At 57.1% G+C, this 20,073-nt stretch overlaps 2 protein-coding genes across 3 annotated transcripts; one reads left to right on the forward strand and one right to left on the reverse strand.

Annotated features, from left to right (window-relative positions):
* The first annotated feature begins 2,397 nt into the window (after positions 1–2,397).
* GIGYF1 (GRB10 interacting GYF protein 1) lies at positions 2,398–13,730 on the forward strand. Of its 2 annotated transcripts, XM_012731895.1 has the most exons (28): positions 2,398–2,518; positions 3,383–3,626; positions 4,312–4,459; positions 4,538–4,602; positions 4,715–4,821; positions 4,914–5,043; positions 5,146–5,241; positions 5,398–5,512; positions 5,620–5,728; positions 6,076–6,116; positions 6,323–6,493; positions 6,713–6,966; positions 7,090–7,198; positions 7,837–7,974; positions 8,127–8,227; positions 8,389–8,560; positions 8,654–8,820; positions 8,935–9,035; positions 9,123–9,239; positions 9,378–9,478; positions 9,644–9,726; positions 9,820–9,957; positions 10,031–10,258; positions 10,511–10,698; positions 10,801–10,961; positions 11,041–11,204; positions 11,283–11,412; positions 11,491–13,730. In XM_012731895.1, the coding sequence occupies exons 5-28, from the start codon at positions 4,787–4,789 to the stop codon at positions 11,541–11,543; spliced, it is 3,102 nt and encodes a 1,033-aa protein (XP_012587349.1). In that variant the 5' UTR covers positions 2,398–2,518; positions 3,383–3,626; positions 4,312–4,459; positions 4,538–4,602; positions 4,715–4,786; the 3' UTR covers positions 11,544–13,730. The 2 variants fall into 2 exon arrangements, with proteins under 2 accessions (XP_012587349.1, XP_012587350.1); XM_012731896.1 differs by lacking the exons at positions 2,398–2,518; positions 3,383–3,626; positions 4,312–4,459; ... (1 more) ...; positions 4,715–4,821; positions 4,914–5,043 and having other exon boundaries at positions 5,170–5,241; positions 5,424–5,512.
* Positions 13,731–14,061: 331 nt separating this feature from the next.
* On the reverse strand, positions 14,062–19,250 carry GNB2 (guanine nucleotide binding protein (G protein), beta polypeptide 2). Its single transcript, XM_004691882.2, has 10 exons — positions 19,079–19,250; positions 16,684–16,829; positions 16,453–16,491; positions 16,231–16,337; positions 15,851–15,914; positions 15,607–15,769; positions 15,445–15,511; positions 14,934–15,135; positions 14,629–14,845; positions 14,062–14,548 (listed from the first exon to the last, which is right to left on the reverse strand). Exons 2-10 carry the CDS (start codon positions 16,738–16,740, stop codon positions 14,442–14,444), a joined length of 1,023 nt encoding a protein of 340 aa, XP_004691939.1. The 5' UTR covers positions 16,741–16,829; positions 19,079–19,250; the 3' UTR covers positions 14,062–14,441.
* Positions 19,251–20,073: the final 823 nt, after the last annotated feature.

Here is a 20,073-nt window from a genome sequence, read left to right on the forward strand (position 1 = left end):
GCGCGGCCCCGGCGGGAGGCCAGCTCGTTGCTGGGGGGCCCTTGCCCCACGCACCTGGCGCCCCCTTCCTGAAGGGCACGTCGTCCTCCGGGGCCAGCCCGCCGCCTTCCCACCCCCGCGCTCCTAACGGTCGCTCCTCCGGTCCCCGAGAATCCGTGCTCTGGCGGGCTACTCCCACCTTCCCGCCCGCACCCTCCGCGGGCCCGCCTGAGGCGCCGACCCCAATGCCCTGCACCCCCCGCAGGTTTCCCCAGCGTGCCTCCGGGTGCGGGTCGCAGTTCGCCGGGCCCTGCGGGTCTCCAAACCCGAGCGTTCCGCGACTTTGGCTAACAAGAAAGCCTTCTCGCAACCGGACTACCTCAGCTGGCTCTTCACCTAAATCTCCTTTCAGCGACCGGCGTTAGTGCTTGGTCATTGGGGTCTCCTTCCTCCCGTGTGCCCGGCGGCCCGGTCAAACACTAAAGTCTCCCCTGTCGCCTGGCCGGGCCCTCCCGAGCCCATCTCCCCTCAAGCAGCAGTTCCTGGGCCACAACCCTTTTTTCAAGTTAACTTCCAAGAGACTCGTGCCAACCTCTCACCCCGTGGTAACCAATTCCCAGCAAGCTTCTTGGTGTGGTCCATCACAGCGCTGGCCCTGGGAAATGCCAAATAAACACTTGTGGGCCGCTTCTTTCGTCCACCCACCCTGTCTTAGTCCCTTGCTTCTCGGGGTACTGCTTTCCCAGAGCTCACCAGCCTCTACACAGCCTCTCTGCTTTCCCCCAGCTCATAGGCCTGTTGCAGCTTGGCCCCCCATCCTGTCCAGCTGCAACTGAGACACCAGTGGGTACACCAGGGCCGTCCCCTCTGCCCTCTCCTGCTCCCAGTTGTGGGTTCTGTCCCCTGGCTTCTTTGTCTGTGCTGTGCCCCCTGCAGTTGCAGGCCACCGGTCTGCACTTTTATTTGAGATTGTTGGTCTTGTTCTCCTGTAACCTGTCGAGTAATTGGGTTTGGTGTATATTTGGACTTTGTGTTGCTTCAAGGGTCTCACGTGACAGCTACCTTTAAGTGAAAGGTGCCTACACCCTCTCACCTGATGTTTTCAGCCAGTGACTGAGTTAGTATTTTATGTGTGATTTGATGGACAAAAAGACACTGGCTTGTTTTCACCTAGGTCTGTGGTTAGTGTTCAGGATAGAAAAACAAAGCCCCACATTAAAGCAGAGAAGGTGGAAGGAAAGGAGATGTCCACGTGAAGGATTTTTAAAAATTACAACGAGAAATTTAAAATGGTTTATAATTCACAGAATACCCTTGAGAGTTTGGAGTGGTTACTGCTGGTGGTGTGCCCTTCTCCATTCTCAGAGTGTAGGAATATTGGGGTACCCTGTCTGGGCAGCCACTCCCTCCCTTGTTTTCTCTGACTGGAAGTAAGGCAAGGCAAGTGGGCTGAAGGGATCACATGAGGTAAAGTGTGAAACTGCTTTGAAACGGTTAACTAGTAGAGAAATGCCAAGTGGCATTATTTGTCCTGATGGCTCAGAGTATGTAGGGAGTTGGGGTAACTGACCAGCCAGGAAGAACACAGGCTTGCACCTCTTTTCAAGCCTGGAGTTCCTCATGCTACCACATGAAAGGATGGAGTCGCCTCCAACAGGCGGGGGACTGGGCAGTTAGTCAAATGTTGGAGAGTTGGGGGTTCTGCTTCCGTTACTAGAGGTACCTTTGATGCCAAAGCACATTGCACTGGATTGGGGCTAACCTTAGGAGTGATGGAATGAGGAAATAATGTTTTGAACCGGATGCATACTAGGACTACCTCTTTGGAGCTTTTCTTTCATCCAAGAATCTGAACCCCAGAGAGCAAGCTTCCCTCCTGGTCTTCAAGTCTGGTGTAAACTCCCAGAACCAGTGTGTCCTCTCCCCCTAATTCCAGCAGGGGGCAGTCTTTTGATAGCAATAATTAGATTCCATAGGAGTGAGGGTATTCTGAGGTCTGAAACAGAGAAGATGAGGTTGGGAAAGATGAAGCAGAAAGTACTGAGGGCAGGGCCTGGGGAGTGGGAGGTAAACTAGAATGAGCCTTGAGAAGGAAACCCTTGGATCCCGATGCCAGAATGCCAAATGCCCTGGGAGAGCCATACCACCTCCAATTTTGAACTGTAGGCTTCTAGATAGCATGTGGAAAAGAAATGCATATGTTCAGAGGAGTGGAAACTAGGCAGCATTTGTGCTGCTTAGTGATGCCTCCTTTAATCTGAGGATGGACAAGGCAGCCACCACGTTCTGGGGTCAGGTCATCCTTTGACTGGACCCAGAGTTTTGACCCTTTTTCTCTAACTGTTCCCTAAGACCTGGGCCTTTTCTTGCACTCTCCTCTTCTCCCTGACTATGTTTCCCTTGCCTCTGCAGTTTCCCTGCTTCTCACTGGAGTCACTTTCCTGGGGTTTGTTCCTTATAACCAGGACAGACCAGTGAAGACCAGAAGTGGACAGCAGCAAGGAGAGCCAGCTTTGCCCTTCCCTGGAAGGGTGGGAGGGTGAGTTCTCCCCTCTCCCCTCTCCCTTCCAGGCCTGCCAAACTCGCCTGTCTCCTAAAAGGACAGGGGCTCTTCTGGAGGAAGCCCAGAACAGCCTCTCCTGAGGTTTGTTTGAAGGAATGCAGGGTGTTTTTGTGGAGTGGGGAGAACTTTGTTACATGATAGGTATCCTTAATAGGTTTTTACCTTAAAACTTTTTTAAATTGTGATAAAATTGACACAGTGTAGAACATTTTAGTATGTCTAGTACATAGTTCTGCAGTGTTAAACACATTCATATCGTTGAGCCACCATCACCACCATCCCGTCCCAAAACTTGAAACTGCCCCAACTGAAACTGCCCAGTGAAAACCAGCTCCCCAGCTCTGGCACCCACCATTCTGTTTTTCTGCCTCTCTGAATTTGGCTCATCTGGCATCTCCTATGGGGGAGGAATCAGCAATATTTGTCCTGCTTCTGTTAATAGAGGTACCTTTGATGCTGAAGCACATTGTTTTACCAGCATATCTTCAAGATTCTTCACCCATTGACCAAATTACAGAAGGTTTGTGGTACAGAATTAATCTTACTGTCTTGGGAGAGTCCTCCTTGAATTCAGTGAGAGGAGTAACTTTGCAACAGACCTGTCTCCTGATGGCCTATGTGTCATAGCATTGTCTGTCACCAGAAAATGTCCAGCTGAGACAGGGGGGTCAGCCCCACTCTGGTTGGTCTCAAAAGATGTGTTTTGCCCTAGGATGCTGGTATTCTGGGAAAGGGTCCTCTGTCATGGAGTTTTGCTTCACCTCCCGGTCTACAGCTGTAGGTGAGAGCCTCTTCCCTTGGCTCCTCCAGTAGAAACCCTTCTTCCTCCTTCCTTCCCAGAGTTGTGGAGTCTTGGAGTTGATGGGAACTCTAGAGGCGCTCCGGTCCAGCCTCCCCCCCAGCCAGTGAGGGAAGCCCCCTGTGCACCTCCCTGCAACCCTGCCTGCCCGTCCTCTGCTCGGATCCACCAGGGATGCGCCGCCTCCTGAGAATCCCCTCCGCTGTTCCTTAGAGGGACAGGTCACTGTCGCTGCTGCCGCTGCTTCTGCCAGCCTCGTAACTCTGCCCTTACTTCTACTTTATGGTGAGGGGACCTAGCTTGTATTCTAGTAAACTGATTGCTTTCTTGACTTTTATTTGCGGTCAGGCTCTTCCTGATCCTTGGGAAGGAGCCTGGGTGTTGATTCCTGTTTGGTAAACCAGCCCTTGGGTGCACTGGCCCAAACTTGTCTGCCTGCCGTCTTCACAGTTCTTCACCCCGTCCCTGGAATAGCCTCCCTGCTCCCCATGTATTGGCTTGCTGAGTAGCCACTCTAAGGTTTTTAGGAGGGAAGTACTTTTGCTCCTAGATTACTTTCTAATCCTTTTTTCTCTAACTTACCTTTTCTTTCTTTAGGATACTTGTGGCTCCCGTGGGTTTTTTTGTTTGTTTGCTTCTGTTTCTTGTTTTTGTCCTGATAATCTCTGTATATCTTACTCACTTCCCTGGCCTGTGCCACACATTGCTCATGCAGAGGCCTGGAACAGGTGCCTGGCATATTCTCTGAGGCACTTCCCCCATCTGGGTCAGGCTCTGTTGAATGAGTTAACTGCTCAAGAGGTCAGACTTGGGGGACAGAAATGAGGAGCAGGGGCTATGGTCTCCTGTGCTAACCTTCAACCTCCAGGCAGCAGTGGGACTCCCAGTTCTGCAGGGAAGAGGGCTGAGACAAGGAAGCCTACCTGACCCTTAATTTCATCCCACTCTCTTATCCTCACTGCTTCTTAAGGATATTTCCCCGATGTGAAGGCCCTTTCCCAGGCACCATTGTGGTCAAAGCTTCATCGAGTGGCTTGCGGACCCTGGTTCATTCTAGCATAGGCCCCTGCCTGAAGCACCTGCCTCGCCCACCCTGCTTCTCCAGGCAAGGCTGCCAGGTGAGTCTGGGGTGAAGGGGGCCTCCCCTGCAGGAGCTGGAAGGGACCCTAGCTGCCCTATTTTTCTCCCCTCCCCAGGTTTCTGCTCATCAACACTCCTTTTTGGTTAACTCATGGTGGGAGTGGCCACGTGGCTGGCTTAGGTGAGTCCTTTTAGAGCCCATCACTGTGCCTGCCAAGCTGGGCACTGTTGCCCCTCCTCAAGGTTCTCTGTGTGTGCTGCCTCCGAGGCCCAGTGGCCTTGTGCCTCCACAGGTGTTTGGAGCGTGAACGCCAGGTGCCCCGCTGCTCATTCCCTCTGACCTCTAGGATACCTCCAGCTCCGCAATGGCAGCAGAGACCCTCAACTTTGGGCCAGAGTGGTAAGTCTGATCACTTTGGGTGGCTTGGAAAAGCTGGGGGAAATGGGGCCACATAGGCTCCTGTCTCTTTGTCACTTTCCTCCCTGTTCTAGGCTGAGGGCCCTTTCCAGTGGTAGCAGCGTGGCCTCCCCACCCCCTTCTCCTGCCATGCCCAAATACAAGCTAGCTGACTACCGCTATGGGCGAGAAGAGATGCTGGCCCTTTATGTCAAGGAGAACAAGGTGGGACAGGTGTGGTGGGATGTATGGCCCAGTCTCCACTTGGCTTCAGCCGATGAAGGGAACCAGGAGTGTGTGGTAGCTGGGCCCTCCACTTTTCGACAGGTCCCTGATGAGCTGCAGGACAAGGAGTTTGCCGCGGTACTACAGGAGGAACCACTGCAGCCTTTGGCACTGGAACCCTTAACAGAGGAGGAGCAGGTGGGGTGGGACCAGGCCAGGCAGCTGCTGTGAGGATGCTGGTCTCCATCTTGTCGGGAGGGGCTGATGTTGGGAAGGTTCTGGTGGAGGTTGGGGGGGGGGGTGGACAGGGTTGGGTACCTGGGTCCTCACACCCACCCCTGGCTCCCTCCTCAGAGAAACTTCTCCCTGTCCGTGAACAGTGTGGCCGTGCTGAGGCTGATGGGGAAAGGGGCTGGCCCCCCCCTTGGAGGTGGAACCTCCCGTGGCAGGGGCAGCACTCGGAGCCGAGGTAGAGGGGTTGATGGTGGGTGCTGGGAAAGGGCCAAGTGGGGCCATGGTCTTGAGGGTACAGAGAGGATCTGGCACATTTCTCAAGTGCATTAATCCATTTTTTAGGCCGTGGCCGCGGCGACAGTTCCTTTTACCAAAGAAGCATTGAAGAAGGAGATGGAACCTTTGGACGAAACCCCCGGGAGATCCAGCGCAGCCAGAGTTGGGATGACAGGTGTGGGCCGGAGGTGATGGCACAGAGACAGAGCAAGGCCCCACGGTGGGAGGCTTGGGTCTTGTCATTGTTAGACACTGACTGGACATTGACCCCTGAATAAACCCTGGTCCAAAAATTCTGTGCTTCCAGCCCCTGTGGTTCTGCCCTTTCCTTCTCCTTGGTACTTGTCTGTTGTTACCTTTTCTGTTTATCATCTTGGCCTCCCTTCCCAGACCTGACTTTTCCCTAATTCTTCCCATCCCACCTCCTCCCACCAGCCTTAGGCTAGAGTGGAAAGGTTTGTAGAAATGCAGTAGGTTGAGGAGGGGAAGCTGCTCTCTGACCAACCCCTTTCCCTCCTGCAGAGGCGAGAGGCGGTTTGAGAAGTCAGCAAGGAGGGAAGGAGGTATGAAGAGTGGTGAAGGTGGTGGCCATGGCCTGGGTCATTGAGATGGGGGTAGGACTTAAGTGGGCAACCCTGGTTTGCTGGGGAGGGGTGAGCACTAGAGGGCCCGGAGCTGGACTCCTGTTTTACCAGCAGGGTTTATAGTAAGAGTCTTCTAGGGACTGTGGCTGCCATTCTGCTGACTCTTGTCTTCCCCCACCTCCAAGCACGCTCCGGGTTTGAGGAGGGAGGGGCTGGCTCGAGGAAGGAACATGCCCGCTCAGATAGCGAGAACTGGCGTTCTCTCCGAGAGGAGCAAGAGGAAGAAGAGGAAGGAAGCTGGAGACTTGGGGCAGGACCCCGACGAGATGGTGACCGCTGGCGCTCAGCTAGCCCTGGTGAGGCTGGGGCCAGGTGGGAATGTGTGGGGTGGTGGCAACAGGAACTTCCCACAAGGGTGGGCTCCCTTACAAGTGGAGAGGACAGTTTCTGGGAGTTAGGGTGGGTGAGAGAATAGTCCTGGAAGTTACATTTCCAGGGCTTCCTATGGGCAGCAGAAGAATAGAGACTGGCCTGACAGGAATACTGATTCTCCTCCTCCAACTTTTCCTGCTTAGATGGCGGCCCCCGCTCTGCTGGCTGGCGGGAACATGGGGACCGGCGTCGCAAATTTGAATTTGATTTGCGAGGGGATCGAGGAGGGTGTGGTGAAGAGGAGGGGCGAGGTGGGGGAGGCAGCTCTCACCTCCGGAGGTGCCGAGGGCCTGACGGTTTTGAGGATGACAAGGATGGGCTCCCGGAGTGGTGCCTGAACGATGAGGATGAAGAAATGGGCACCTTTGATGCCTCTGGGGCCTTCTTGCCTCTCAAGGTATCTGTGAGGAATCAAGGGGGAAATTCTGTTGGAGGTTGGCGGGAAAATACCCTAATTGGGTCCTTTTGCCCCACCCCCATCCCTCTCCAACCTCCTGTCGCATACCTAAATCCCATGTAGAAGGGTCCCAAGGAACCCATACCTGAGGAGCAGGAGCTGGACTTCCAGGGTCTGGAGGAAGAGGAAGAGGAGCCTGGCGAAGGGCTGGATGAGGAGGGGCCTGAGGCAGGTAAGCCTGCAGGGAGAGCCAAGGAGGCCCGAGCCCCTAGTGCTGGGCCAGACAGACAGAGGGCTCCTTTCCAGGCTGCTGAGAGGTTCAGGAGAAGACAGTGCACAGTTTGGGGAGGGCTCCCCAACCAGTAAAGCCATCTTAAAGGGAACAGGATCAGATATGTGGTGAAACAATGTGCAGAGCCAACCAATACTGCAGGGCAAAAGAGTTAGGCGTGCAGAGGAAGTGTGGTGCCAGCATGCGGGTGTTGGCAGAGGCCAGAGTTAAGTGGTAAGTTCAGTATTCAGAGGTCCAGGTTCTGGTCATAGACAGCATTTGTGCAAAGTCACTTTTAAAACTTTACAATTCTGAGCCTCCCTGATGGCCTAGGGTTTCAGGCTCAGCACCGTCACCACCATCAGGGCCTGAGTTCCGTCCCTGGCAGGGACCTGGCCCACACAGGGCACAGCAGACCTCTTTCCCCTTAGCCATGTATTTCAGTAGATCTGTTTGTTCTGCTCCCCACTCTTGCCTGTGAATCCCCTCATCCCCTGCATCTCTGGCCTGCACCCCAGTTCTCTACAAAAATAATTTCTTTTAAAGAAATAAGCTTAACTCCTTGGTTTTGAATTCTGTTAATTCCCCTTCTCTTGCAGGTGGGAAGGAGCTGACTCCACTGCCCTCTCAGGAGGAGAAGTCCAGCTCCTCATCCCCACTGCCCACCTTGGGCCCACTCTGGGGTGCCAACGGGGAAAGTGCTGATGCTTTGGAGAAAGACCTGCAGGCAGCTGAAGGTAGCGAGGGTGGTGAAAGAAGGCTCCCTATGGGCAGGGGGCGTGCAGGTGGGAAGAGCTAGCTTTAGAGCCATTTTTCTGGAATGAGGGTGGATAGAGACTCCCCTTCCTTCTCTGGACCTCCTAGTTCATCATCTTTCCTTTACTCCTAGGAGATGATAGGAGGGGAATGCAGCTGAGCCCCGGGGTAGGCTCACCCCCTGGCCCTCCTGGAGATCTGGAAGACGATGAAGGCTTAAAGCACCTGCAGCAGGTGTGGGGTGCCTAGGAAGCTCTAGGATTCTTCCTTGTCAGGGAACAAAAAGCCACCATTTCACGTGTCCCTACCAATCCCACCCTGTGACCTGAACCTACCCCAGCCTGATGTTGCTGTGGTTCAGCAGTTGAGCCTTCCATCTCTCTCTGGGCTCTCAGGAGGCAGAGAAGCTGGTGGCCTCCCTGCAGGACAGCTCCCTGGAGGAGGAGCAGTTCACAGCTGCCATGCAGGCCCAGGGCCTGCGCCACTCTGCAGCTGCCACTGCCCTCCCCCTCAGCCATGGTGCAGCCCGGAAGTGGTTCTACAAAGATCCACAAGGAGAGATCCAAGGTACCTGTAGAGAGTGGGTGGCATTGGGACACCACCATTCTTGTTCAGAGTTTCTGCGGGGCACCTCTGACCAGTCTCCCTCTGTTGGGCTAGGCCCCTTCACCACGCAGGAGATGGCAGAGTGGTTCCAGGCGGGCTATTTCTCCATGGCCTTGCTGGTGAAGCGGGGCTGTGATGAAGGCTTCCAGCCCTTGGGTGAGGTGATCAAGATGTGGGGTCGTGTGCCCTTTGCCCCAGGGCCCTCACCACCCCCACTGCTGGTGAGCATACCCCTTTTGAGGCACAAGGAGGGGACGCGGGAGCTTGGCAGGGGGCAACAAGTGATGCAGAGGAAGACAAGGTCAAAGCTGTGGAATTGTGTTGACCTCACTCAGGGAAACATGGACCAGGAGCGGCTGAAGAAGCAACAGGAGCTAGCAGCAGCTGCTTTGTACCAACAGCTGCAGCACCAGCAGTTTCTTCAGTTGGTCAACAGGTAATGGGGAACTCAAGGGACTTGTAAGCTGGGTCCTGGCCTTGTGGCTGGCCACCCCCCCCCCACCCCCAATGACTTTCTCCATAGCCGCCAGCTCCCGCAGTGTGCACTCCGGGAAAAGGCGGCCCTGGGGGACCTGACACCGCCACAGCAGCAGCAGCTCACCGCTTTCCTGCAGCAGCTCCAAGCTCTCAAACCCCCCAGGTCTGTGGGCTGCTCCATCTGTCACAGGTTTCACTTGGTGGCATGTGTGTACAAGCCAGCCCTCAGGATGTGTGAAGGGGAAATGGGGCAGACCAGAAAGGGATTTGGGGTGCTAAGAATCAATGCTTTGCTTCTCAGAGGTGGGGACCAGAACCTGCTCCCCACGATGAACCGCTCCTTGTCGGTGCCGGATTCAAGCCCTCTCTGGGACATACATACCTCAGCCTCATCACAGTCAGGTGTGCCACCACTTGGTCGAGTCCCAGTGCTCCCAGCCCTGTCTCAGCTGTTCCTTGCACCTTCCCTGGCAGTTCGGGCAAGTTGGGAGCTATAGTCTGCTCCTCTCATGCTCCTCCAGCCCCGGGGCCTGAGCTCCCTCCTCCAGCTGCCTTTGCCTCCTGCAGGCGGTGAGGCCAGTCTTTGGGACATACCAATTAACTCTTCGACTCAGGGTCCAATTCTAGAACAACTCCAGCTGCAACACAAAGTGAGTATAGATCCTTGGGTACCAAGGGCCAGGCTGAGGTGGGACAGACCAGTTGTGCCCATGTCTGAGGTCTGACCCCATCGCCAATGTCAGTTTCAAGAACGCAGAGAAGTGGAGCTCAGGGCCAAGCGGGAGGAGGAAGAGCGCAAGCGCCGGGAGGAGAAGCGTCGCCAGCAACAGGAGGAACAGAAGCGGCGACAGGAAGAGGAGGAGTTGTTTCGGCGCAAGCAGGTGGGTGCCCTGTCGAGCCCCAGGCCAGTGTGGGGAGCCCTATTGCCTGCTCTCATCATGTCTCTCGGCTCAGGTGCGGCAGCAGGAGCTCCTGCTGAAGCTGATACAGCAGCAGCAAGCAGTAGCTGCTGTTCCTGTGCCCCCTGCGCCCAGCTCTCCACCCCCGCTGTGGGCTGGCCTAGCCAAGCAAGGCCTCTCCATGAAGACGCTGCTTGAGCTGCAGTTGGAGGGTGAGCGGCAGCTGCATAAGCAGCCCCCACCTCGGGAGCCAGCCCGGACCCAGGCCCCCAACCACCGAGTGGTGAGTAGAATGGGCCCCTCCCCAGTTGACGGACATCTTTTGGGTTTTGGGAACTCTTTCCAGTTAAGTGTTCGGGGTGATTGGGAAGTAGGGCATCATTGGGCCCAGACTTCCAGCTGGTTCATTACTGACCCTAAAGGATTTCTCATGTGTGCCATTCTATGCCACCTAAGTGAACCTCTCCACTTAGCTTTTTTTCTTGGGTGTATGGGTGTCCCTATTTGGGCCACCCTAACTCCCTGCCATCTATAGCAGCTTGGGGGCCTGGGTACTGCCCCCCTGAACCAGTGGGTATCTGAGGCCGGGCCGCTGTGGGGCGGGCCTGACAAGAGTGGGGGCAGCAGCAGCAGCCTGGGGCTCTGGGAGGACACCCTCAAGAGTGGCGGGAGCCTGGCTCGCAGCCTGGGCCTGAAGAACAGCCGGAGCAGCCCCTCTCTCAGGTGGGTGCCAGGCCTTCAGGGTCTGGACTAGGATGGGGTGGAAGGATGTGGACTCCTGAGCTGATTTGTTTTCTCTGATGCACCCCCCCATTCCCACCCCAGCGACTCGTATAGCCACCTGTCAGGTCGGCCTGTGCGCAAAAAGACAGAGGAGGAAGAGAAACTGCTGAAGCTGCTACAGGGCATCCCCAGGCCCCAGGATGGCTTCACTCAGTGGTGTGAGCAGATGCTGCACACCCTGAGCACCACGGGCAGCCTGGATGGTACAAGCTATAAACCCTGGGTGTGGGGCTGGCCCAAATGCTCCGGATCTGCCCTGACCACCTCCACCTTACCCCATAGTGCCCATGGCTGTGGCGAACCTCAAGGAGGTAGAGTCCCCCTATGATGTCCATGATTATATCCGTTCTTGCCTGGGGGACACGCTGGAAGCCAAAGAATTTGCCAAACAATTTCTGGAGCGGAGAGCCAAGCAGAAAGCTAGCCAGCAGCGGCAGCAGCAGCAGGTAAGGTTCCCAGCGCCCTGGCAGGTTGGAGGAGGTGACCCAGCACCCTCCTGACTTTCCTCTCCTCTCTCCTTGCAGGAGGCTTGGCTGAGCAGTGGTTCCCTGCAGACAGCCTTTCAGACCAACCATAGCACCAAACTCGGCCCTGGGGAGGGCAGCAAGGCCAAGAGGCGGGCACTAATGCTGCACTCAGACCCCAGCATCTTGGGTAAGTGGGGGTGGGGACCCAAAGAGGAGGAGCCCAGAGCCTGGGTGAGAGCTTAAACCCAGCTTCTCCCGGCTTCAGGGTACTCCCTGCACGGACCTTCTGGTGAGATCGAGAGCGTGGATGACTACTGACCAGCCTGTCCCACCAGCCCCTAGGCTATAGGCCCAGGGTGGCAGCAGCAGCGGCTTGGACCCTTGGGTCCCCGACCTGCCAGCTCCCCAGAAGGAGCATAGGAGGAAGCAGGGGCAGGGTCCCCAGCACTTGTTACAAACCACACGATGCACCTTAACTCACCCACCACGAGGCACTTTACAGATTGGGGGGGAAGGGTTTTTTTTTTTTTTTTTCCTTTTTTAAAAAATTTTAAACATTGAAGAAAATGTTAGGAGACAGAAGAAATCTTTAAAAACTAGACGCTAAGCACCTCTTCTCTCCTTCTGGAGATGAGGGTGATGGTGAAAGGTCCACAGAAGAGTTTGTTTCGTTTTGTTTTTTTTTTTAAGAAAAAAAAAGAAAAATATGAAAAAAAAAAGTTAGGAGACTGAAAGAAAAAAACACACTGTTATTTTGGGGCATTTGGGGATACAGGCCCCACAGACCTGTCCTGCCTGGCTCCCGAGGCTGCACTTACCTGCCCAGCAAGCAAGGTGGGCCATTGGGGTAACTGGAAGCTGGGGTGCTAGCAGTTTGCACAGCGAGGCCCCCTCAGCCCCGCCGGCCGGACCCGCTGTGAACGGCCCCCTTATTGCTGTGACTGGCAGAGGTGTTGGGGTGGGGGCAGTGTAGCCCCTTGGCTTTGCTGCTTCTGGGGGAAGTTGCACAAGTAGGCCTAGCCACCTCGGCTCCCCAGGCTGCCAGCCAGTGCCAACCTCACCTGGCTGTCGTAGCAGCAGAACTTCCACGCTGGCCCTGGTGAGGGGCTTCCCACCCCTGCCATGGGGAGGTGGGGGATGAGGTGGTGGGTGGTCTGGGTGTGAAGCTTAAAACCCCACCTCCCTGCCTTGCCACATGAATGTATTCTTTGGGCCACAAGCCCCTGCTTGCCCCTCAACCTGAGCAAGGTAGGGGCAGGGTGGTTCCTCCAGGAGCTGGAGGGAGAGGCGCCACTTGATGACTGTTTCTCCTGTAATGGGGGCAAGAGGAGGGGCCTGGAGGGCCTCAGGAGTGGGGGGGGCACTTGGGGTTGCCGGTTGCAATGTGGGGGGCTATTGGAAGGGAGCTCCCCGCTGCAGCTGGTTGTGTGGGATGCAAACCCCTCCCCCCCAGCTCCATGCTGACCCCCCCTCCCCCCACTGACCAAATGGGAAAGGAGGTGTGATTCTCCCTGCTCCCTGAAACATTTTTAATGTTAGGTAAGGTGGCGGGTTAGGGTGCCCTTCTGTTCCTCACTGACTTGTGATTCCTAATCGCCTACCTGGGTTTGTCTCCATTGGGTTGTTTTTTGTTTTAAGTTTTACCTTTGGGTTTTCATCTAACTTCTCCCATTGACCTCATTGCTTAGAGTGCAGTATTAGGGCAAGATTCTCCCACTGCCTCCCCTCCATGAATGTATTTCTCCTTCCTGCCCTGGGGAAATGGGGAGTGGCCCCAGTTTTCTTTCTCCACTCATCCCCAGAGCTGACTTTTTTTTTTTTTTTTTTGCACCAAAGTGGCAACTGGGTCAGTGTTGGGGGATCAAGCTGGCCTCGGGGGTGGAGGGGCCGCCTCCACCTGCTTCTCCCTGGTTTCAACAGTGTTAGTGTCCGTGAAAAGACAATTTTCTCTAAAGCAATAAGGGGGTGATGGGCCAGGGGGAAATGTCTTGCTGCTGCTGGCCCTCCAGCCCCCCCCTTTCCTCACACCAGTGTTTGGTGGCATTAGAGGTATGGGGGGGTACTGTTGTGACTGAATGTAACTGCCCCACCCCTGCCGCAGCCAATGCAGGGGAGGGGATGACACTCTGCCCTGTCTTCTTCCTTCCCATTTCCCCCCCAGCTAAAGAGACTGAACTTAGGGGGCCCTTGAGCCTGGAGAGGCCTTAACCCTGTGAGGAAGTATAGGGGGAGCCCTCTCCCATCCCCATCCCCTTCTGAGAGTGGTCAATGTTTACAAGCCCCTGAGCTCCCCAGCCCAGGGACTCAGAACCCATCACTGTCCTTTCCTGACCCTTCTTCCTGAGTCGCAGCTGCTCTCCCCGCCTTCCCAGGGTTGGGGTGGAAGCAGAGGTCTCTAGCCTTGTCTGCCTTGTACCTAAATCTCCCAGCCCCACCCTATGTGACTCCCCCCTTTACCAGACCCTGTAAATACCCCCTCCTTCCCCTAATAAAACTTGGTGTGTTCTCCCCTTCTGCTTCTGCCCTGTTTACTTGGGATTGGGTGCTAGGGAGGGGAGACGCCGCAGAGCTGGGAACTGAAAGCTGTGGGCAAGGGATGATGGCATTGATCAGCCAGCCCAACCTGGCAAGACTGGAGAACGAGAGGGTCACGAGTGTCTGGGACAATGAGAGCCTACCTTGCCAGTAGGCAGCTTGCCTGTCTGGGACTTCAGCTATGGGCTAAGGAAGGGCGGGGCAGGAGTTGTCTCTGCTGCCCCTACTTTAGTGGGGCCTTAGCCAGTCTGTCCTTGGGAACAGAGACCAGGAATAAGGAAGACACAAGCAAGGGTAAAGACCAGGTACAGAGTTGGAATTGGTTCCTTTATGGAAAAACTGAAAATATAATAAAAATTAAAATAAAACCAGTTTTTAAAAAAGCCAGCCTCTGGAGTTTCTACCTCCTGCTTCTGGCCCTCCAGAGGGATGAGGCCCTGACCCCAGGGCAGTGAAAGGATGAGGGCTTCTGCCCTTCCTTTTCCCCATTCTATCCCCATCTTTATCTCCACAGTGGGGGCCCCGGGAGGAACCAAACCTGGGTAGGGGAGCAGGGACCCAAGGCCCCGTGGCCTGGGGAGGGAGGCTTGGTATTATACCCAACTCCAAAGCTCCCGGCCTGTAGTGTGGGCATGGGTAGGACCCCTCCTGGCCTGGGCCCAGTTGGGGTTGGGGCTGTTATTAGTTCCAGATCTTGAGGAAGGAGTCCCAGGAGCCTGTGGCCACAGCCATGCCATCGTCAGTGACCCCGAGGCAGCTCACACGGTTGTCATGGCCAGCGAGGACACCTGTGAGAGAGGGCTCCATCAGAACGCATCTGCCTGCATTCCCAGTCCCTGCCTACCCTACATCAGCACTCGGCTCTCACCTGCACGATCACCCTTCATGGCATCCCAGATGTTGCAGTTGAAGTCGTCATAACCAGCGAGCAGCAGCCGGCCACTGCGCGAGAAGGCAACAGAGGTGATGCCACAGATGATGTTGTCGTGGGAATACATGAGGAGCTCCTGGTCTGCCCTCAGGTCGAAGAGGCGGCACGTGGCATCATCAGAGCCCGTGGTGAAGGCGTAGCCATTAGGGAAGAACTGCAAGACAGGCAGAGTGGGCTGAGGGCTAGGGGCAGGGCTGAAAGCCTGATGCAGGCAGGCCCGCCCAGCTCACCCCAGGACTTACGGCCACGGCGTTGATGTCAGATTCATGGCCGATGAAGGTCTGTCGGCACATGGAATCCCGTACGTCCCACAGCTTGATAGAGGCATCGCAGGCACCTGACACAAAGGTGCGGCCATCGGGGGCCAGTGACAGGGACATCACGTCCCCGCTGTGTCCAGCAAAACCCACCGTCTGCTGACCTGTCTCAATGTCCCACAGAGCACTAGAGAGGTAACAGGAAGAAGGTATAAAGGGATTAGGACAGATTCCCTGTGTCTACCCCTTCACTGCATAAGCACAACAGAGAGCTGCTATGGAAAGGGTGCAAGGAATCCCTAGGTCACAACCCCGATCTTGTCCCAGATGGGGGTGGGATCCCCTCTGCCCTCTTTCTCTTGCCCACAGGAGAGGGGATTGAGGTGTTCAGAAGAGGGGTTCTGCTCTTGCACAGGGGTGCACTATGTGCTGAGCACTGAGGCAGAGTCAGGAAGTATGGGTGAGCCCCTAGTGCCTAGCGCTAGCTGAGCCTCACCAGGTGGTATCGCCAGAGCTGGTGATGATTTGGTTGTCATCCAGGAAGCGGCAGCACGACAGATACCCTGGGGAAAGGGGCTGGTCAGCCGGGTCTCTAAGGGAGGGCAGCACAGCCCCTCCCCCCACAAACAGCACCCAAGCCCTGCCAGGCCTCTCTCACCAGTGTGGCCAGGCAGCTCCCGGCTGACCCTGACATTGCCCTCACGGGTCTTGAGGCTGTAGATGGAGCAGATGTTGTCCAACCCCCCACAGGCCACAAAGTTCCCTGAGGGTGCGTAGGCACAGGTCATGACCCAGGAGGAGCGCAACGGGATAGCATGGACCTAGGGAGGAGGGGCAGTGCCCAGGGTCAGAGCCAGCCTGGGCCCACAGCTCAACCCACTGGCCACAGGAACCACCTCTACCTTGTTGGTGGTATAGCTGTCCCAGATGATGAGCTTCCCATCCTGGGAGGCGCTGACCAGCAGCCTGTTGGAAGAGAGGAGGAGTGAGGTCAGGACCCTGACTTCCCCCTGGAGTGGGGGGGGGCAGAGAACACCCTGCTCCCTACCCATCTGTGGAAGGCTCTTCTGAGACAACTCCCAGCAGCAGGCTAGAAGTTGCTGTGACATGGTCCTATTTCCCATCCTTGGAGGATGTCTAGGAGTCACTGTCTTCCCAAAGAACTGGCAGTGTGGATATCCAGTTCACCCCACCACATCTGCAAAGGTGCCCCCCTTTGCTATAAAATCAGCTCACAGGGAGACAGTCCGATCCCCCCACCCCCCCCCAAGCACACACACACCTTGAGTCTGTCCCCCAGTGCATGGCATAGATTTTTGCCAGGTGCCCACGGAGGGTCCGCCGTGTCCTCATCTGGATTCTCCCAACTGGGTCCAGCCCAGCTGTGATCTGGAGGTGGAGGCAGAATGGGCCCAGGGAGGGTTCAGGCACTGCCAACCAAGCAGCATGTCTCAAACCCTTACTCCTTCCCCAAACCCCAAGTCCAGCAGCAGATTCACCTCACCTGGGTCAGTGTAGAATCCCCACATGCTTTTCGGGCATCCTGTAACAAATGGGGCAACCAATTAGAGGGCAAGAGAAGAAAGGAGAAATAGGCGAAAAGGAAGAATGAGAAAACGAAACAGAGATTAGGGATCCCCTCCCCCACCCGCAAAAACCCTCTCCGGGCCCAGGGTACAAAAGCCACCTGGCCCTGCCCGCTCAGCCTTCCCAGCCCAAGCAGTCAGGCCCTCACCCGGATCTGGTTCCGGAGCTGCTCTGCCTCCTGTCTCAGTTGCTCCAGCTCACTCATGGCGCCGGGCCCGTGGGGCGGGGTTGGGGGCGGCTGGGGGCCGCGGGACGGGGGCTGGGGGAGGCAGCTCCTCGCCGCTGGCCCGAGGCCTGGGGGATGCAGGACTGACGTCAGGCCCAAGGCCACCGGGGAAGAAGGGAGAAAGGCGGGGTTGTAGCGCGGCCCGGAAGGGGTAAGCACCGGTGGGAGGGGGAAGGGGCAGCAGCGGCGGCTGCGGTCCTCCGGGCAGAACCGGGGTCTCTGGCACCAGAGAGATGTTGCGGAGGAATAACTGACTTCCCCAATCTTCCTCCCGCCCCCCGGAAACAGCGGGAAGTGCAAGAGGAAACGCAGGGGAAACCCCTCCCTCGGACAGCAGCTCGGGCAGCTCGGGCGGGACACCAGCGGCAGGAACTGGGGGTGGGGAAGGGGGGGCGGGGAGAGGCCCTATGAAAACAGACCCAGCGTCCGCCCGGCCCGCATAGGCACCGCCCTCCAAGCACCTAATTTTAAAAGGGGCGGTGCCTCTTTAAACTCACCCCCACACAACGCACACCCTCCATACACACCCCCAGCTTCGACAGGGAGTGGGGGGAAGCCAGAGGGAAGCTGGCTGTTCGTGGGGTTGCCTAGGCAACCGTCACCCGGACTGAGAGCACCTCATTGGTGAAGTGCCCCCACCCTAGCCCCGTTGCCCAGGCAACCGCATCCAAGGCAGAGACCTGTAGGGTGGGTGACCCCACCCCCGGCCCCATCACCCCCGCCTGACCCAGTCTCACACCCCTCCCCAGAACCGGCCTTGGTGGCTGTTTACAGGATTTGGAGAAAGCCGATTGGGCTCTAATAGGTTTGGGACAGCTCACCCCGGATAATCCCAGGCCGGCTGCGCCCCATTAGCCGCCGGAGGCGGGTGGAGGCGAGGGTGGTGAGAAAGGCAACCCCAAGCCGCTGCTCCCTCCAGCGCCAAGGCTGCCCGCCCCGGTGCGCCAGAAAGCCCTTGGGAGCAGCTCTCGAGTAATTAGGATTCCGAAGAGAGGGCCCCAGCCCCGAGGCGCGGGTTGCTCTCTCCCAGGCATCGGCGGCCTGGCCCCTATGCCCTTGGCATCCCTCAGGAACCCGGCCCTCCGGCCTGACAGCGGGGCCCCAGGGGCCTAGCTGGCTCCGCTCCAGGGTCCGAGTTCTGCCCCCCTTCTTGGACACCTGTGTGATCTGGCGAAGCACACTGCACTCCGCCAACCCGGGCATCCCCCACCAGATCACACTTCCCCCAGGCCCTGGGCGTTCCTCTTCCCCACTGACATTTCCCCTTGGTTAAGTTCAGCTTTCTACGCCAGCGCCAGGGGAAGCCCCTCTAAAAAATGGGGGGAAGGGGGGCCTCAGCCTTCTACTCTACACTCTGGCTCAGGACAAAGCCCCAGCAGCCGGAGCAGGGCGGTAACGCTAGAGGCCCGGGGCAGAAGGAAGCAGGCCAGTAGGAAGCAGCTGGCGGCAGGGGCGACACTTGCAGCCCTCAGTCCCCATCACCTCCAGGGTCGCTCAGCAGCCCCCGATCCTGGGCATACAGCAGCCAGGGCCCATGGAGGACAGAGGACAGGGGTGCCAACGCCTCCGCAGGTCTGGTAGGGATAATGGGAGGGCGCTAGGGAGGGTCCCGATCTGGCAGCTGGAAGGCGCTGGCCGGTGCCGTTCAGCGAAGCGCAGTGGGCCTGGGCCTCCGGCCCCCCCACCCCAACCTCCATTTTCCTAGCTTCCGAAATGGAGCTAGGTGGGGAGTGGGGGCGCCCGGGTGCTAGGCTTGGGGTTTGGACTAATAAAGCGAATAGGGTGCCGACATCTCAGGTCTAGGGTAATGGGATCAGCAAACACGGAGAGCACCCAAATCGGGAGTAGGGTGGAGACGAAGGGAAGGGTGGCCTCACGGCCTCGCCTGCCTCTCTGTGGGTTCTGGAGCTCTACAAGGAGAATGCCAGCGGAGGTGGGGACTGGGAGGGCGCAAGGGGTGCTACCCCAGGGGCAGGCCGGTGGCCGTGGTGGGGAAAGGGGGCGGGACGGGGCCTAGAGGAAGCCCCGAATTTGGCCTCCCAACTTCTCAGGGAAGAGGAGGCAGGCGAGACTGAGACGGGGTTCTGGGGTCGAGATAATGACCCTAATGGTGCAGGAGCGCGTGCATATTTGAAGGCGAGGGTCCCCCAACTCCCCTTCCGGGTTTGGGAGCGACGGGACCAGAGGAAGGGAGGGGAGGTTTGGGGAGTTACGTCCGCTCTCAGGAGGCCAGACCGGAGAGACAGAAGGAAGAGAGGTCCCCCCCATGGGAATTTGGGGCCGGGGGTCTGAGGACTCCTTTTGTCAGCGGAGGTACCTGTGGCGGTGGGACTCTGCGAAGGGTCGCTAGGAGAGCGCGGGAGGTTCTGTCTTCCTCCGCGGCGGAGGCGGCAGCGGCGGCGGCGGCGGCGACGCGGATGGATTCCTCAGTCACCCCAACTCAACCGTCCAGCGCAGCTCTCCCTAGAGCGGAGGGATCCCGCCCGCCAGTGACGCGGCCCTCACCGCCGCGCCCAGGGCCCGGCTGGGCTAGACCAACTACGGGGGGGGGCATCCGGAAGGGAATGCCAGTTGAGGGGCAAAGACTTGACTCCGTCACCCAAAAATATTACCCCACACAATTCCGAAGCAAAAAAGATCAAAACAAGTGTTTTGGCTCCCGGAGAGGAGCAAGACATCACCCCCCGGGACCGGCAGAGGTGGTACCGGCACAGGGGCGGGGAGGGGAAAAGGGCTTGCTGGTCACGTGACCTACCCTCCCAGATTGGGCGGCTCCAGACGGGGAAGGAGAGCTCGACGCCCTAGTTCTCGGTTTGGTCACGCCTCCACCCTGAGACCACGCCCCTTCTAGGGCGGGACCAGGGAGATCAGGACCCGCTCTGGACTGGGCGGCTTCCTAGAGGCAGAGAGCTAGTAGTGATTGTAAAATCCAGGGGAGGTTGGGGGGGCACCTACGCCCCTGAGGAATGCCGTGAGAAGGGGCCTTTCCGGGCGTTATTCTGTGTTGCCCAGTGGGCTTCTATATACTTTTCTTCAGGGCCTCGTGACATTGTGATAATTCTTATTTGAATACCATACTTGTCCTCACGACAAAACTAAGAAGTATCAGCATTGTCCCGTTTTATAGTAATGGAAACAGATTCCTAGGGCTGCCAAGTTGAGATATGAACCAAGGCAGCTTTAGCAACTTTACTGTGTGGTGCTATCAATATTGTCCTATTGCTGAAGCCTGCCAAAACTATCCCTGCAAAGTGTAGGCATCAGTTTCCACATCTAAAATGAGAAGAGTAGATGGCTACCTGCCCTGCAGGA

This window comes from Condylura cristata, unplaced genomic scaffold (genome assembly GCF_000260355.1).
Source record: "Condylura cristata isolate star-nosed mole 26May11 unplaced genomic scaffold, ConCri1.0 scaffold00032, whole genome shotgun sequence".
Lineage (NCBI taxonomy): Eukaryota > Metazoa > Chordata > Mammalia > Eulipotyphla > Talpidae > Condylura > Condylura cristata.